At 54.4% G+C, this 18427-nt stretch overlaps 1 protein-coding gene across 1 annotated transcript in view; it reads left to right on the top strand.

Annotated features, from left to right (window-relative positions):
* Positions 1-880: 880 nt before the first annotated feature.
* The window catches only part of LOC142264311 (uncharacterized), a 131736-nt gene continuing 114189 nt past the window's right edge, over positions 881-18427 (top strand). Inside the window, 8 exon segments of the mRNA XM_075332249.1 lie at positions 881-1108; positions 1464-1578; positions 10210-10307; positions 10431-10542; positions 14359-14456; positions 14534-14612; positions 15826-15923; positions 16047-16155. Coding sequence (XP_075188364.1) covers positions 1103-1108; positions 1464-1578; positions 10210-10307; positions 10431-10542; positions 14359-14456; positions 14534-14612; positions 15826-15923; positions 16047-16155 — 715 coding nt within the window. The 5' untranslated portion in view covers positions 881-1102.

Here is an 18427-nt window from a genome sequence, read left to right as displayed (position 1 = left end):
AGGGCAGACAACGCGGAGCGCGGGGGAGGGCAGACAACGCGGAGCGCGGGGGAGGGCAGACAACGCGGAGCGCGGGGGAGGGCAGACAACGCGGAGCGCGGGGGAGGGCAGACAACGCGGAGCGCGGGCAGACAACGCGGAGCGCGGGGGAGGGCAGACAACGCGGAGCGGGGGAGGGCGGAGCACAGAGCGGGGGAGGGGCGGTGGCGCTGTGTGTGGGAGTCACAGGGGATATTGCTGTGTAATGAGCAGTGGACACAGCCCGGCACAGGACACATCGGCACATGGCGCTGACGTCACTACAGGGCCTTCTGCTCTTTATTTTTGCGCTTTGCCCCGATCACGTGGCGGTGACATCACCACAAGTCGTTCACCTCATCTCTCGGGAGCTGCGCCTCCTCCTGCATCAGATCACATGACGGTGACGTCACCACAGGTCCTTCCGCTCTGTTCTCTTGCGCTCCGCCCCCTGGTCATACGGCCGTGACGTCATCACAGGTCCTTCCGCTTTTCTAGTGCAGCAGATCCGTCCTGGTTGCGCTGAATCTAGAATGTATGGGCTCCTTCCAGGCTAGTGGGGTGACTGACTTGGTTAGTGGGCGTGACCTGTTTAATTGTTGAGCGTGGTGATGTTTCCTTTTTCCGCCCGCTATAACTCTGCAGGCCCCGCCTATATTATAAATACTACATGACCACATGACTTGGAACACCCCCTCATGTGACAAGTTACGTCACACCTGAAAGGAGCCCGTACATTCTAGCATCTACCATCAGCACGTGGAGGTGATTTCTGGTATCAGCTGTAATACAGGAGGCCCCGCCTCCTCTAAATCCCGTGGACAGAGACCTCTGCTGACGTCATGTCCATGTGACAAGAAGGGGCGGGGCCTCCACTTACAGCACAAACCAGGCCCCTCGGATGAGCATAGTGGACGGGAGGAAGCGTCACCACGCCCACCAACCAACCACGCCCACTATCCCAGCCGGCCACGCCCAAGGCTCTTTTAGCCTTTGGGATAAACCTCAACCATTTATTCAGTGTCTCCCGTCCTGTGTGCGCAGCTCCTGTTCTCTGTTATGAGCCAGCAGCAGAGTTCCCGCCATGCAGGTGAGGCTACAGCGGAGGGTTCGGTGCAGTGTTACAGTTGGGGCGAATCTGTGAGAGCAAAGTGCGGAGGCTCCTGTGGCTGCGGGCCGGGCCGTTACCATGAAGTTTGGCCATTATACCGGGAGCAGTGGAGGATTGTGGGTGGTGTCGGTGTCAGTGTGATAGATGTCCCCGTCCTCTGTGTCCTCAGGACTGTCCAGAGGAGAAGCACAATGTCCCGGAGACTCCTCAGGTAGATGGCGCTGAGCCCTGGACCGGATCTGTATATGGGGGACATTTCTGCTCCTGCGGTCGTAGGTGTCATAGATATTGGGGGTCTCTTGTATTGTGCTGATTGTTACATCTGATATCTCAGGGGGAAGATCCCACTAATATTAAACTGGAGGAAGAAGAAGAAGAAGCGATGACGAGGGGGGATCAGCCGAGTGTGAGTGACTGGAAGGAGGAGAGTCCAGGAGAGGTTTCCACAGGTGTGTAATGATGACGAGGGGGGATCAGCCGAGTGTGAGTGACGGGAAGGAGGAGAGTCCAGGAGAGGTTTCCACAGGTGTGTAATGATGACGAGGGGGGATCAGCCGAGTGTGAGTGACGGGAAGGAGGAGAGTCCAGGAGAGGTTTCCACAGGTGAGTAATGATGACGAGGGGGGATCAGCCGAGTGTGAGTGACTGGAAGGAGGAGAGTCCAGGAGAGGTTTCCACATGTGAGTAATGATGACGAGGGGGGATCAGCCGAGTGTGAGTGACGGGAAGGAGGAGAGTCCAGGAGAGGTTTCCACAGGTGAGTAATGATGACGAGGGGGGATCAGCCGAGTGTGAGTGACGGGAAGGAGGAGAGTCCAGGAGAGGTTTCCACATGTGAGTAATGATGACGAGGGGGGATCAGCCGAGTGTGAGTGACTGGAAGGAGGAGAGTCCAGGAGAGGTTTCCACATGTGAGTAATGATGACGAGGGGGGATCAGCCGAGTGTGAGTGACTGGAAGGAGGAGAGTCCAGGAGAGGTTTCCACATGTGAGTAATGATGACGAGGGGGGATCAGCCGAGTGTGAGTGACGGGAAGGAGGAGAATCCAGGAGAGGTTTCCACATGTGAGTAATGATGACGAGGGGGGATCAGCCGAGTGTGAGTGACTGGAAGGAGGAGAGTCCAGGAGAGGTTTCCACAGGTGAGTAATGATGACGAGGGGGGATCAGCCGAGTGTGAGTGACTGGAAGGAGGAGAATCCAGGAGAGGTTTCCACATGTGAGTAATGATGACGAGGGGGGATCAGCCGAGTGTGAGTGACTGGAAGGAGGAGAGTCCAGGAGAGGTTTCCACAGGTGAGTAATGATGATGAGGGAGGATCAGCCGAGTGTGAGTGACGGGAAGGAGGAGAGTCCAGGAGAGGTTTCCACAGGTGAGTAATGATGACGAGGGGGGATCAGCCGAGTGTGAGTGACGGGAAGGAGGAGAATCCAGGAGAGGTTTCCACATGTGAGTAATGATGACGAGGGGGGATCAGCCGAGTGTGAGTGACGGGAAGGAGGAGGATCCAGGAGAGGTTTCCACATGTGAGTAATGATGACGAGGGGGGATCAGCCGAGTGTGAGTGACGGGAAGGAGGAGAATCCAGGAGAGGTTTCCACATGTGAGTAATGATGACGAGGGGGGATCAGCCGAGTGTGAGTGACGGGAAGGAGGAGAATCCAGGAGAGGTTTCCACAGGTGAGTAATGATGACGAGGGGGGATCAGCCGAGTGTGAGTGACTGGAAGGAGGAGAGTCCAGGAGAGGTTTCCACATGTGAGTAATGATGACGAGGGAGGATCAGCCGAGTGTGAGTGACGGGAAGGAGGAGGATCCAGGAGAGGTTTCCACAGGTGAGTAATGATGACGAGGAGGGATCAGCCGAGTGTGAGTGACGGGAAGGAGGAGAATCCAGGAGAGGTTTCCACAGGTGAGTAATGATGACGAGGGGGGATCAGCCGAGTGTGAGTGACAGGAAGGAGGAGAGTCCAGGAGAGGTTTCCACAGGTGAGTAATGATGACGAGGGGGGATCAGCCGAGTGTGAGTGACGGGAAGGAGGAGAATCCAGGAGAGGTTTCCACAGGTGAGTAATGATGACGAGGGGGGATCAGCCGAGTGTGAGTGACGGGAAGGAGGAGAATCCAGGAGAGGTTTCCACAGGTGAGTAATGATGACGAGGGGGGATCAGCCGAGTGTGAGTGACGGGAAGGAGGAGAATCCAGGAGAGGTTTCCACAGGTGAGTAATGATGACGAGGGAGGACCAGCCGAGTGTGAGTGACGGGAAGGAGGAGAGTCCAGGAGAGGTTTCCACAGGTGAGTAATGATGACGAGGGGGGATCAGCCGAGTGTGAGTGACGGGAAGGAGGAGAGTCCAGGAGAGGTTTCCACAGGTGAGTAATGATGACGAGGGGGGATCAGCCGAGTGTGAGTGACGGGAAGGAGGAGAGTCCAGGAGAGGTTTCCACAGGTGAGTAATGATGACGAGGGGGGATCAGCCGAGTGTGAGTGACGGGAAGGAGGAGAATCCAGGAGAGGTTTCCACAGGTGAGTAATGATGACGAGGGGGGATCAGCCGAGTGTGAGTGACGGGAAGGAGGAGAGTCCAGGAGAGGTTTCCACAGGTGAGTAATGATGACGAGGGGGGATCAGCCGAGTGTGAGTGACGGAAAGGAGGAGAGTCCAGGAGAGGTTTCCACAGGTGAGTAATGACGAGCGGGGGGTGACGATGGCAGGGCAGGGGTGACATCTGGCGGGTGACGATGGCAGGGCGGGGGGGGGGTGATGGTGAGTCATGACGGGCGGGTGACGGTGGCAGAACAAGGGGTCATGACGGGCGGGTGACGATGGCAGGGCAGGTGTGACGTCGGGTGATGCCGGGCGGGGAGTGATGATGGGCGGTGATGGCTGAATGGGTGGTGAAAGCTGGGTGGCGAGTGACGATGGCAAGGCGGGGGTGATGATGATGGCAGGGAGGGGGGTGATGATGAGTGGGTGATGATGGCCGGGCGGTGGGTGAGGACGGGTGATGATTGGGCGGGGGGTGAGGACGGGCGGGTGACGAGGGCCGGACGGAGGGGGGTGATGATGGGTGGGTGATGATGATGATGGGAGGGAGGGGGGTGATGACGGGCGGGGGGTGATGATGGGTGGGTAAAGATGGCCGGAATGAGGGTGACGATGGCCGGGTGGGGGATTGAGGACGGGTGATGATCGGGCGGGGGGTGAGGATAGGCGGGAGACGATAGGCAGGTGACGATGGGCAGGTGGGTGATGATGACGGGCGGGTGATGATGGCCGGGCGGGGGGGTGATGATGGCCGGGCGGGGAGTGAGGACGGGTGTGTGATATCATGTGTGAATCTCCGGTGTTAGCAGTAAAGCTTTTTCCGCCGTCCACATCACAGCAGAAGCATCCGGTGATGGAGCAGCTGCTCCTGTGCAGAGTCCGGCTGAGCATCGGGGAATATTGCGGCCTCCGCACCTCTGCTTAATGATTTAGGAAGCAGATGTGTAATTTTCCTGATTCTCCTCTTTTATTATCGCTTCCATCCGTTACTTCCATCTTTTCCTTGCCCTCGTACATATAAGTGTCTGAGCTGGTGTTGGCGGCTGTGACGCTCCCCGTCCTGTGGACCTCAGTGATGTGGCCGCTCTCTGCCCCGGCACTGACATGTCACATGTAGACTCGTCCTACCTGTCCCCTCTGTTTCCCCCACACTGAGGCCGGCGTTCTGCTGCTTCTGCCTCCGCAGCCCTATGGTAAGTCAGAAGCTATGGAGGTCTGGATCAGACGTGCGGCTGCCGTCCCTGTGCCGCTATGGAGGACATGTGGGATGTAGGAAGAACCAGCACACAGGTCTCAGGTGGAGGCAGCGGAGGGCACCGGGGAGGTGACAGCACATCACAGATGATTGGTCACTTTTCTGTGCCAGGGTGGAGGGAGGCTTTACTAATGAAGTGATTACGAGCTTGTATGTGCAGACAGATGTGATACCTCCAGCGCCGTATCCCCCCTTGGGTGTATAACACGTGGTCGCTTGCTCTGAGAAGTGAGGCAGCTCGGACACCGCCATGTTAGGGCTATGGATAGGACCCCCTGCTGGTGTCTGTTTCTCCACCATCCAAGTTCCCATTGTCCTAAAACTTTCATGGTGCCTAGAGGACATCTAAACCTCCGCCCCAAGGGGTGGCACACATTTTTGGGTTATGGTCTTGAGAACCAGGCTCTCCTGATCTCCGGTACTGAAATCTCCTGTTCTGAACTTGTAATCGAAAATCCACAATAAACGTTTTGTAGCCCAAGGGGTCCTCTACCCCCTGCAAATGTGTGAGATTTATCTTTTTTTCACCTAGTACATAATATTATATGACCATTACCTCTACTAGACAAATTATTGAATGTTCTCAGTGAGAGGAACAAAATTATAATCTTGTGATACCTTTTAATGGCGACTAAAATAAAATAAATGATGTTACAAAGCAAGCTTTCGAGACATCTCACAACCATGGAACTAAAAGATCTTCTGAAGAAACTGGCACAACTGGACAGCGACATCTCCTTTTTAAACAGATGCAAGAAAGAACATTTGCTACCCAAAGGACTAAGCTTAAGGAATCCTATTCGGAACGCATACAACACTCATTATTCACAACACCGTTGCTACAGAACCTCGGAGAGACTACACAATCACCTTATTCATGTTTTCTACAGCGTCAAGAAAAAGGTCCAAATGGAAATACAAACCTTAAGGAGTACAGTAACTGGAAACACAGCAGAAGATGCAGAATTTCTATACAACACTGCAGTCATACCTAATGGCCAACAAGAAGAAGAAACTCCACAGACTTCGGCTGAAAGCAGGATTCTTCTCAAGCACCAGCCAAGTTCCTCCTAGACACCGCAACATGGAGCAAAACTGCCGGAGGGACACAGGTACAGTCAGCTGTGTTATTAATTTGTCATCCCACAAACCCACTAATCTAGAACTCCGTGTGCTTTCCAGAGGTCTCACATTTTGTTCTACAAAACCTCTAGACAAAACAGAGCTTTGTAGTGACATGGAACAATACTTCGGGAGACTGAGACTGAAGGAATTCTTTGATGCTAAAGAAAACTTGAAGCTTCTAAACAGCCAAAACAGAGAACAAGAAAACGTCTGACTGGACACCTCCTCCTGGCCGCAACACCATTTTGGACCAGTATAGAACTCATTTAGATATTCGGTACAGTCAACAATATTGGGCAAAAAAGCAGAATAAACATCTAATATCAGTGTGCAGGAGAGAAGGGCAATTCACAGCCTGAAGAAAAACAAGGATATCACTATTAAGCCAGCAGATAAAGGGGGCGCCATAGTTCTCCTGAATACAACGGACTACATTAAAGAAGCAAACAGACAACTGATGGATATACAGTACTACACCAAACTGGATGATGACCCAACCCCAAAATATATGAAGGAGCTGAAAAAAAATCATCAGATTTCTGGGTTCAGACTTAACAAACCTTCTGGACCTAATACCTGAGAATCCAAGGATGGGAGTTTTCTATACGCTACCCAAGATTCATAAACCAGGTAACCCAGGGAGGCCGATCATCTCAGGGGTGGGAATGCTCACTGGAAAATCTCTGGGTGGGTAGAAAATGTCCTTAAGCCACTGGTGAGAAACAGCCAGCTATATACAGGACACCACTGACCTTTTGAAAAAGCTATCTACAATAGATCCTCTACCCGAGAGTACCATCATAGCCACCATGGATACTCTAACATCCCACATGAAGATGGAGTAACCGCCTGACAAATGTTCCTTGTAGCTAATGGGATCCCTCCTGAGTCTGTATAAGACTCGCCAGATTCATCCTCACACACAACTTTTTCTCTTTTGGCGAGGAGCTATACTTACAACACACAGGAACTGCTATGGGAAGCAAAATGGCACCACAGTATGCCAACCTTTTTATGGTTAAACTGGAAAATGACTTTTGTAGCCTGCAACCTCAAACCATTGGCCTATTTCCGTTTTATCAATGACATCTTAATAATCTGGACCGAATCTAAACAAGAGTTTCTAAAATTTCATGAAAAATTGCATGCATTTCATCCTACCATAAACTTGACATTGGACCACTCAAAAACAGAAATCAACTTCCTGGAGTCTGGGAATACAAATTCATTAAAATGTTTAACTCTGTGGACACATGACTCAGCCTGTCAGGAGGTTTTATGGCACATTACAAAATCTGAGGAATCTATTCCAGAGACTGACCAGACCTCTGATCCTACATGGATATTGGGACAATAAAACTCTCACCACTAATCAAAGCTAATTAAGGATTCACTTTCTAAGCTCAGTGTTTGTATATTTAAATGTCTTTTATTATGCCGTCCCTCTGCTCTGTTTGTGCATATATTTGTGTTTCTTCAGATATTTTGTTATACCATGCCTGATGAAGGGACCTGAGATGTCTGGAAAGCTTGCTTCATAACATCACTTTATTTTAGTTAGCCATTAAAAGGAATTACAAGATTATAATTTTGTTCCTCTCACTGAGAACATTCAATAATTTTTCAACTGGCTAACACTGTAGCAAAACGTTTTCACTTGTAACTCTACAAGACACAAACATTATACAAAGACCTATAATAACGCCATACACCTACCATGTACATAATGTATACAGCATTGTAACGCCTGCCTGGATCCACAGTCTCAATCTGGCTGTAACAGACCGGCTAGAGAGAAGCCCCTCACAAAGCAGGACCCCGAGAACTCTGAAACCCTGTAACTCCTATACAGGGATTTGGAATTACACAGGGCCCTGGGCATCACTACCTGTGAAAGGCTGCAGTCCGATGAGAGTAGTGGGCGTCCAGCTGGGTCACACCAGGAGATGCAGAACAGAGACAAAATCGGCAGACAAAATTGTAATCAGAAAATCAGGCAGAGGTCAAAAACCGGCAGCAGGAGGGAGGATAGTCAGAGAACAGGCAGAGGTCAGAACACAGGGATCACTATGCAGAGCGGGAACCAGGAATTCACAACTATCTCTGGCAGTGAGCAGCAGACAGGGGAGGAATAAGAAGGGTGTGGGGTCTTCCCATTGGCTGTAGCTGAATAGTGGTAACTTCAGCTGGAAGATACTCGCCACCTACAGTCAGCCAGTGGTACTGCAGATCACGGGGAAATCCAGCTAAGTGGATGAGCGGAGCCTGTGCCCACCAGACCCACTGGCACTGACTCCTCTCCCATCTCCAGTAGTATCCACGGTGGGAACACGGCGTTGGCTGGTGATTGAAGTGGAAGTCGCAGGAGCAGACTCTGGTGGGGATGTGACAACCAGGAGCCCCCCACATGCAGTCCCCGGTGTACAGCAGGAACCGCCCCAGATGGTCCCCTGTATACAGCAGGAGGCCCCCGCACACAGTCCTCTGTATACAGCAGGAGCTGCCCGCATACAGTCCCCTGTATACAGCAGGAGCCCCCCGCACACAGTCCCCTGTATACAGCAGGAGCCCCCCCACACACCTTCCCTTGTATACAGCAGGAGCCACCCCGCACAGGGTCCCCTGTAATACAGTAGGAGCCCCCCGCATACAGTGCCCTGTATACAGTAGGAGCCCCCCCGCACACAGCCTCCTGTATACAGCAGGAGCCACCCCGCACAGGGTCCCCTGTATACAGCAGGAGCCCCCCGCACACAGCCCCCTGTATACAGCAGGAGCCACCCCGCACAGGGTCCCCTGTATACAGCAGGAGCCCCCCGCACACGGTCTCCTGTATACAGCAGGAGCCCCCCCGCACACGGTCCCCTATATACAGCAGGAGCCCCCCCCACGGTCCCCTGTATACAGCAGGAGGCCCCCCTGCACACAGTCCGCTGTATACAGCAGGAGCCCCCCTGCACACAGTCCGCTGTATACAGCAGGAGCCCCCCTGCACACAGTCCCCTGTATACAGCAGGAGCCCCCCGCACACAGTCCCCTGTATACAGCAGGAGCCCCCCGCACACAGTCCCCTGTATACAGCAGGAGCCCCCCGCACACAGTCCCCTGTATACAGCAGGAGCCGCCCGCACACAGTCCCCTGTATACAGCAGGAGCCCCCCGCACACAGTCCTCTGTATACAGCAGGAGCCGCCCGCACACAGTCCCCTGTATACAGCAGGAGCCCCCCGCACACAGTCCCCTGTATACAGCAGGAGCCCCCCGCACACAGTCCCCTGTATACAGCAGGAGCCCCCCGCACACAGTCCCCTGTATACAGCAGGAGCCCCCCGCACACAGTCCCCTGTATACAGCAGGAGCCCCCCGCACACTGTCCCCTGTATACAGCAGGAGCCCCCCGCACACTGTCCCCTGTATACAGCAGGAGCCCCCCGCACACAGTCCGCTGTATACAGCAGGAGACCCCCGAAACAGTCCCCTGTATACAGCAGGAGCCCCCCCGCACACCTTCCCTTGTATACAGCAGGAGCCACCCCGCACAGGGTCCCCTCTATACAGCAGGGGCCCCCGCACACGGTTCCCTGTATACAGCAGGAGCCCCCCGCACACAGCCCCCTGTATACAGCAGGAGCCACCCCGCACAGGGTCCCCTGTATACAGCAGGAGCCCCCCGCACACGGTCCCCTGTATACAGCAGAAGCCCCCCCCGCACACTGTCCCCTGTATACAGCAGGAGCCCCCCCCCCGCACACTGTCCCCTGTATACAGCAGGAGCCCCCCCACACGGTCCCCTGTATACAGCAGGAGCCCCCCACACACAGTCCCCTCGCTAGTCGCAGGTCTATAGCGGTGTGTGGCTTAGGAGATGGGGAGTGATGGAGGACAGAGGATTTGCTCTGTCACAGGATTGACGTCTATCGGCGGTAACATTGCGTCCAGCAGTAAAGGTCACATCTCCTGATAGGAGCGTCCAAGGCCTATACAGGACACTATTAGTATGAGGAGCCGCAGCTAGGGCTTACATTATAAGCATACTCCAAAAAGGCTGAACATTCCTGCTAGGCCTTATCTTCAGGGTAGGTCTTATGTTTGGAGAAATCCCGGTACCATCTCCATCATCTATGTATTCCATCACTGTGTGTTTCCTACAGATGGATCCAGGAGGAGAAATCCCCCAGAGAGATGTCCCCGTCCTCTGTGTCCCCAGGACGGTCCAGAGGAGAAGCACAATGTCCCGGAGACTCATCAGGTAGATGGCGCTGAGCCCTGGACCGAATCTGTATATGGGGGACATTTCTGCTCCTGCGGTCGTAGGTGTCATAGATATTGGGGGTCTCTTGTATTGTGCTGATTGTTACATCTGATATATCAGGGGGAAGATCTGACTAATATTAAACTGGAGGAAGAAGAAGAAGCGAAGACGAGGGGGGATCAGCCGAGTGTGAGTGACGGGAAGGAGGAGAATCCAGGAGAGGTTTCCACAGGTGAGTAATGATGGTTGGGTGAGTGACGATGGCAGGGCAGGGGGTCATGACGGGCGGGTGACGATGGCAGGGCAGGGGTGACGATGGCAGGCGAGTGACGATGGCGGGTGATGACGAGCAGGTGACGAGGGCCGGGCGGGGGTGATGATGATGATGGGAGGGGGGTGATGACGGGGGTGATGTTGGGTGGGTGATGATAGCCGGGTGGGGGGGGTGACGATGTCCGGGCGGGGTGGGTGAGGACGGGTGATGATCGGGCGGGGGGTGATGATGGCCGAGCGGGGGGTGAGGACGGGCAGGTGACGAGGGCCGGGTGGGGGGGGGGGAAGATGATGGATGGGTGACGGTGGCCGGGTGGGGGTGATGATGATGGGAGGGAGGGGGGGTGATGACGGGCAGGGGGTGATGATGGCCGGGCTGGGCGTAGTGATGGCCGTCGGGGGGTTGAGGACGGGTCGTGATCGGGCGGGGGGTGAGGATGGGCGGGTGACGATGTCCGGTTGGGGGGTGACGATAGCTGGGCGGGGGTGATGATGGGTAGATGCTGATGGCCGGGCGAGGGGTGAAGATGGCGAGGCATGGGGTGAGGACGGGCGGGGGGTGAGGACGGGCGGTTGATATCGTGTGTGAGTCTCCGGTGCTTGCAGTAAAGCGTTATCCGCCGTCCATATCACAGCAGAAGCGTCCGGTGATGGCGCAGCTGCTCCTGTGCAGAGTCCGGCTGAGCACCGGGGAATATCGCGGCCTCCGCACCTCTGCTTCGTGATTTAGGAGCAGATGTGTAATTTTCCTGATTCTCCTCTTTTATTATCGCTTCCATACGTTACTTCCATCTTTTCCTTACCCTCGTACATATAAATGTCTGAGCTGGTGTTGGCGGCTGTGACGCTCCCCGTCCTGTGGACCTTAGTGATGTCGCCGCTCTCTGCCCCGGCACTGACATGTCACATGTAGACTCGTCCTACCTGTCCCCTCTGTTTCCCCCCACACTGAGGCCGGCGTTCTGCTCCTTCTGCCTCCACAGTCCTATGGGAAGTCAGAAGCTATGGAGGTCTGGATCAGACGTGCGGCTGCCGTCCCTGTGCCGCTATAGAGAACATGTGCGATGTAGGAAGAACCAGCACACAGGTCTCAGGTGGAGGCAGCGGAGGGCACCGGGGAGGTGACAGCACATCACAGATGATTGGTCACTTTTCTGTGCCAGGGTGGAGGGAGGCTTTACTAATAAAGTGATTACGCGCTTGTATGTACAGACCGATGTGATACATCCAGCGTCGTATCCCCCCCCAGGTGTATAACACGTGGCCCCTTCCCTGAGAAGTGAGGCAGCTCAGCCACCCTCATATTGGGCCTATGGGCAGGACCCCCTTCCGGTGTCTGTTTCTCCACCATCCAAGTCCCCCTTGTCCCCAAACTTTCAGGGTGCCTAGAGGACATCTAAACCTCCGCCCCAAGAGGTGTCACAGATTTTTGGGTTGTGGTCTTGAGAACCAGGCTCTCCTGATCTCCGGTACCGAAATCACCTGTTCTAAACTTATAATCAAAATTCCACAATAAACGTTTTGTAGCCCAAGTGGTCCTCTACCCCCTGCAAATGTGTAAGATTTATCCTTTTTTTCGCCTAGTACATATAACATAACCATTATCTCTACAAGACACACACATTATACAAAGACCAATAATACCGCCATACACCTACCATGTACATAATGTATACAGCATTGTAACGCCTGCCTGGAACCACAGTCTCAGACTGGCTGTAACAGACTGGCTAGAGAGAAACCCCTCACAAAGCAGGACCCCGAGAACTCTGAAACCCTGTAACCCCTATACAGGGATTTGGAATTACACAGGACCCGAAGATTACTACCTGTGATAGGCTGCAGTCCGATGAGGGTAGTAGTCAGGCAGGGTCACACCAGGAGATGCAGAACAGGGACAAAATCGTAATCAGAAAACAAGGCAGAGGTCAAAAACCGGCAGCAGGAGGGAGGGTAGTCAGAGAACAGGCAGAGGTCAGAACACAGGGATCACTGTACAGAGCGGGAACCAGGAATTCACAACTATCTCTGGCAGCGACCAGCAGACAGGAGGGGGAATAAGAAGGGTGTGGGGTCTTCCCATTGGCTATAGCTGAATTGGGTTAACTTCAGCTGGAAGACACACGCCACCTACAGTCAGCCAGTGGTACTGCAGATCACGGGGAAATCCAGCTAAGTGGATGAGCGGAGCCTGTGCCCACCAGACCCACTGGCACTGACTCCTCTCCCATCTCCAGTAGTATCCACGGTGGGAACACGGTGTTGGCTGGTGATTGAAGCGGAAGTCGCAGGAGCAGACTCTGGTGGGGATGTGACAACCAGGAGCCCCCCACATGCAGTCCCCTGTGTACAGCAGGAACCCCCCCAGACGGTCCCCTGTATACAGCAGAAGCCCCCCGCACACAGTCCCCTGTATACAGCAGGATCCCCCCGCACACAGTCCCCTGTATACAGCAGGATCCCCCCGCACACAGTCCCCTGTATACAGCAGGATCCCCCCGTACACAGTCCCCTGTATACAGCAGGAGCCCCCCCACACAGTCCCCTGTATACAGCAGGATCCCCCCGCACACAGTCCCCTATATACAGCAGGGGTCCCCCGCACACTGTCCCCTGTATACAGCAGGAGCCCCCCGCACAGTCCCCTGTATACAGCAGGAGCCCCCCCGCACACAGCCCCCTGTATACAGCAGGAGCCCCCCGCACACAGTCCCCTGTATACAGCAGGAGCCCCCCGCACATAGTCCCCTGTATAAAGCAGGAGCCCCCCCCGCACAGGGTCCCCTGTATACAGCAGGAGCCCCCAGCACACAGTCCCCTGTATACAGCAGGAACCCAGCACACAGTCCCCTGTATACAGCAGGAGCCCCCAGCACACAGTCCCCTGTATACAGAAGGAGACCCCCGCACACAGTCCCCTGTATACAGCAGGAGCCCAGCACACAGTCCCCTGTATACAGCAGGAGCCCCCAGCACACAGTCCCCTGTATACAGCAGGAACCCAGCACACAGTCCCCTGTATACAGCAGGAGCCCCAGCACACAGTCCCCTGTATACAGAAGGAGACCCCCGCACACAGTCCCCTGTATACAGCAGGAGCCCCCCACACACAGTCCCCTGTATACAGCAGGAGCCCCCCGCACACAGTCCCCTGTTGCAGCAGGAAACCCTCGCACACAGTCCCCTTTATGTAGCAGGAGCCCCCCGCACACAGTCCCCTGTATACAGTAGTAGCCCCCCCGCACAGGGTCTCCTGTATACAGCAGGAGCCCCCCGCACACAGTCCCCTTTATGTAGCAGGAGCCCCCCGCACACAGTCCCCTTTATGTAGCAGGAGCCCCCCGCACACAGTCCCCTGTATACAGTAGGAGCCCCCCCGCACAGGGTCCCCTGTATACAGCAGGAGCCACCCCGCACACAGTCCCCTGTATACAGCAGGAGCCAGTCCCCTCGTAAGTCGCAGGTCTATAGCGGTGTGTGGCTTAGGAGATGGACAGTGATGGAGGACAGAGGATTTGCTCTGTCACAGGATTGACCTCTATCGGCGGTAACATTGCGTCCAGCAGTAAAGGTCACATCTCCTGATAGGAGCGTCCAAGGCCTATACAGGACACTATTAGTATGAGGAGCCGCAGGTAGGGCTTACATTATAAGCATGCTCCAAAAAGCCTGAAAATTCCTGCTAGGCCTTATCTTCAGGGCAGGTCTTATGTTTGGAGAAATCCCGGTACCATCTCCATCATCTTTGTATTCCATCACTGTGTGTTTCCTACAGATGGATCCAGGAGGAGAAATCCCCCAGAGAGATGTCCCCGTCCTCTGTGTCCCCAGGACTGTCCAGAGGAGAAGCACAATGTCCCGGAGACTCATCAGGTAGATGGCGCTGACGTCTCCACAACATCTGACCATAAAGTGATTGGACCGGAGCTCATTGACATGTTTCTTCTCAGGGTGAAGATCTGATGAATATTCAGGTTGCCGTTATACATGGAGCACAGGAGGCGCTCGCTATATGGGCCGATCCGCAGGGTGAGGAGGGGAGACGGTCCTGTCTGTTCTGTGGTCGCCTACTACCATTTTTCCTCTGAAAATGAGACAGGGGCTTATATTGCTTTTGACTATCAGATGCGCTCTGGCTTATTTTCTGGGGATGTCTTATCTGTTGAATTTGTCTCAGTGATTGGGTCGCCCATTAGTGAAAAATGAATATTCACCCCCTTCTCCCTCCCCTCTGTGCCGCGTCAGTGATTCACTCAGATGCCGTATTATTGCCAAGGTTGGTATCGCGATCCTCGGAGCGGCCGGTGGCTCCTCACCTGAGTGAGTCCTCTGCATAGAAATACACACTGACACGCTCGGGGGAGAAGAGCTGCCGGCTAGTGTGAGCATAGCGCTGCCATCCTTGGGCAGTAATATGGCTCCTGGCTGAATCACTGGCGCAGCGCAGAGGGATGAGCGGGAGAAGGGGGTGAATATTCATTGCATTCACTAACCGGCATATGACTATAAACTTCCAGGGCTTACACAAACACAATGGGGCAACGTCCAGCTAAAGGTACCGTCACCCATAACGAGATCGCTGCTGAGTCACGGTTTCTGTGACGCAGTAGCGATCCTGTTAGCGATCTCGTTATGTGTGACATCTACCAGCGATCAGCCCCCTGCTGTGAGGTCGCCGGTCGTTGCTGAATGGTTGGGACTATTTTCTTCAAAGGCGATATCCTGCTGGGCAGGACACATCGCTGTGTTTGACAATGTGTGACAGGGTTACAGTGACTGCTGAGATCGTTATACAGGTCACTACAGCGACCTGTATCGTTCCTGCATCGTTGGTAAGGTCTGACGTGTGACATCTCACCAGCGATCTCCCAGCAACTTACCTGCGATCCCTATCAGGTCACATCGTATTCGGGATCGCTGGTAAGATCTGACTGTGACATTTCACCAGCGACCTCCCAGCGACTTACCTGTGATCCCTATCAGGTCACATAGTATTCGGGATCGCTGGTAAGTCATTGTGTGTGACTGGGCCTTAAAGGTTACATCTCATGATAGGAGCGTCCGAGGCCTATACAGGACACTATTAGTATGAGGAGCTGCAGCTAGGGCTTACATTATAAGCATACTCCAAAAAGGCTGAACATTCCTGCTAGGCCTTATCTTCAGGCTAGGTCTTATGTGTGGAGGAATCCCGGTGCCATCTCCATCATCTATGTATTCCATCACTGTGTGTCTCCTACAGATGGATCCAGGAGGAGAAATCCCCCAGAGAGATGTCCCCGTCCTCTGTGTCCCCAGGACTGTCCAGAGGAGAAGCACAATGTCCCGGAGACTCCTCAGGTAGATGGCGCTGAGCCCTGGACCGGATCTGTATATGGGGGACATTTCTGCTCCTGCGGTCGTAGGTGTCATAGATATTAGAGGTTTTTTGTATTGTGCTGATTGTTACATCTGATATATCAGGGGGAAGATCCGACTAATATTAAAGAAGAGGAAGAAGAAGCGATGACGAGGGGGGATCAGCCGAGTGTGAGTGACTGGAAGGAGGAGAATCCAGGAGAGGTTTCCACAGGTGAGTAACGATGATGGGCGGGTGACGAGGATGAGGGGGGGATCAGCCGAGTGTGAGTAACGGGAAGGAGAATCCAGGAGACGTTTCCACAGGTGAGTAATGATGACGAGCGGGGGATGATGATGGCCGGGTGGGGGGTGATGATGGCCGGGCGGGGGGTGAGGACGGGCGGTTGATATCGTGTGTGAGTCTCCGGTGCTCGAAGTAAAGCTTTATCCGCCGTCCACATCACAGCAGAAGCGTCCGGTGATGGCGCAGCTGCTCCTGTGCAGAGTCCGGCTGAGCACCGGGGAATATCGCGGCCTCCGCACCTCTGCTTCGTGATTTAGGAGCAGATGTGTAATTTTCCTGATTATCCTCTATTATCGCTTCCATCCGTTGCTTCCATCTTTTCCTTACCATCGTACATATAAATGTCTGAGCTGGTGTTGGCGGCTGTGACGCTCCCCGTCCTGTGGACCTCAGTGATGTCGCCGCTCTCTGCCCCGGCACTGACATGTCACATGTAGACTCGTCCTACCTGTCCCCTCTGTTTCCCCCCACACTGAGGCCGGCGTTCTGCTCCTTCTGCCTCCACAGCCCTATGGTAAGTCAGAAGCTATGGAGGTCTGGATCAGACGTGCGGATGCTGTCCCTGTGCCGCTATGGAGGACATGTGGGATGTAGGAAGAACCAGCACACAGGTCTCAGGTGGTGGGAGCGGAGGTCTCCGGGGAGGTGACAGCACATGACAAAGGTTGAGTCACTTTTCTGTGCCTGGGTGGGGGGAGGCTTTACCTTTAAAGTGATTACGCGCTTGTATGTACAGACCGATGTAATACATCCACCGCCGTATCCCCCCTCGGGTGTATAACACGTGGTCGCTTGCCCTGAGAAGTGAGGCAGCTCAGGCACCCCCATGTTAGGCCTATGGGTAGTACCCTCTTCCGATGTCTGTTTCTCCGCCATCCAAGTCTCCATTGTCCCAAACTTCCAGGGTTCCTAGAGGACATCTAAGCCTCCACCCCAAGAGGTCACAGATTTTTGGGTTAGTGGTCTCGAGACCCAGGCTCCCCTGAACTCTGGTACAAAAATCACCTGTTCTGAACTTCTAGTCGACAATCCAAGATTTACCTTTTGTAGCTCAAGGGGTCCTCTACCCCCTGCAAATTTGTGGGATTTTCCTTTTTTTGCGTTGTACATAATATTATAATATGACCATTACCTCTACAAAACTACACACATTATACAAAGACCAATGATACCACCATACACCTACCATTATGTATACAGCAGGTACCCCCCGTATAGTCCCCTGTATACAGCAGGAGCCCCCACACAGTCCCCTGTATACAGCAGGTGCCCCCATACAGTCCCCTGTATACAGCAGGAGCCCCCATACTATCCCATATATACAGCAGGTTCCCCCCGCACACAGTCCCCTGTATACAGCAGGTACCCCCCATACAGTCCCCTGTATACAGCAGGAGCCCCCACACAGTCCCCTGTATACAGCAGGAGTCCCCCACAGTTCGCTGTGTACAGCAGGAACCCCCCCCTGCGCAGGCGCCCTGTGTTCATCAGGAGGCTTCCCAGCACACTCCCCTTGTGTCCAGCAGGCGCCTCCCCTCCCCACGCAGTGCCCCTATGTCCAGCAGGAGAATCCCCCCGCGCAGTCCATCAGGAGACCCCCCCCCCGCCCCCTTCGCGCAGTCCAGCAGAAGCCCCCCATGCGTGCAGTGCATCAGGGACCCCCCTCCCGTGCAGTCCCCTTTGTTCAGCAGGATCCACCCACTCCCGCGCAGTCCCCTGACCTTTGACTCTAGCGATGCCGTTGATGATCAGCTATTGATGGGGTGAGAAACTTCCGTCCCTTCAGCTGTTGCATAATTACACATCGCCCCAATAATTAGGTTCCCCTGTGGTCTCAGACCTAAAGTTACACCTGGAAAGTGTATAATAATAGGCACCAACAGCCATAAGTGTTTCTCCACTGACTCTCCCCAGAAGAGGTTATGGCCTCACAGCGCCGGTCACCCCCCACATGACAGCGTCTGCCCCTCAGGAGTTAGCAGCCTCCGCTCTTCTCAAGAGGATTTACAACGCGGAAATGACACAACTGTTTCCATGTGACAATGGAGAGACGGAGCTATTGTGCTTCCCTTACTGCTTTCCTGGTGGACGCGAGGTTCTCTATGCCCCGCCTTCTTCTCTGATTGGCCGTGCTCCTGTGATGTGGGACCCGCCCCGGTGATCAGCACACGCCCCATAATAGTCCAGCTCCGCCTCTTTG

The sequence above is a fragment of the Anomaloglossus baeobatrachus genome, chromosome 1, assembly GCF_048569485.1.
Source record: "Anomaloglossus baeobatrachus isolate aAnoBae1 chromosome 1, aAnoBae1.hap1, whole genome shotgun sequence".
NCBI lineage: Eukaryota > Metazoa > Chordata > Amphibia > Anura > Aromobatidae > Anomaloglossus > Anomaloglossus baeobatrachus.
This window is presented reverse-complemented; position numbering and strand designations above follow the sequence as displayed.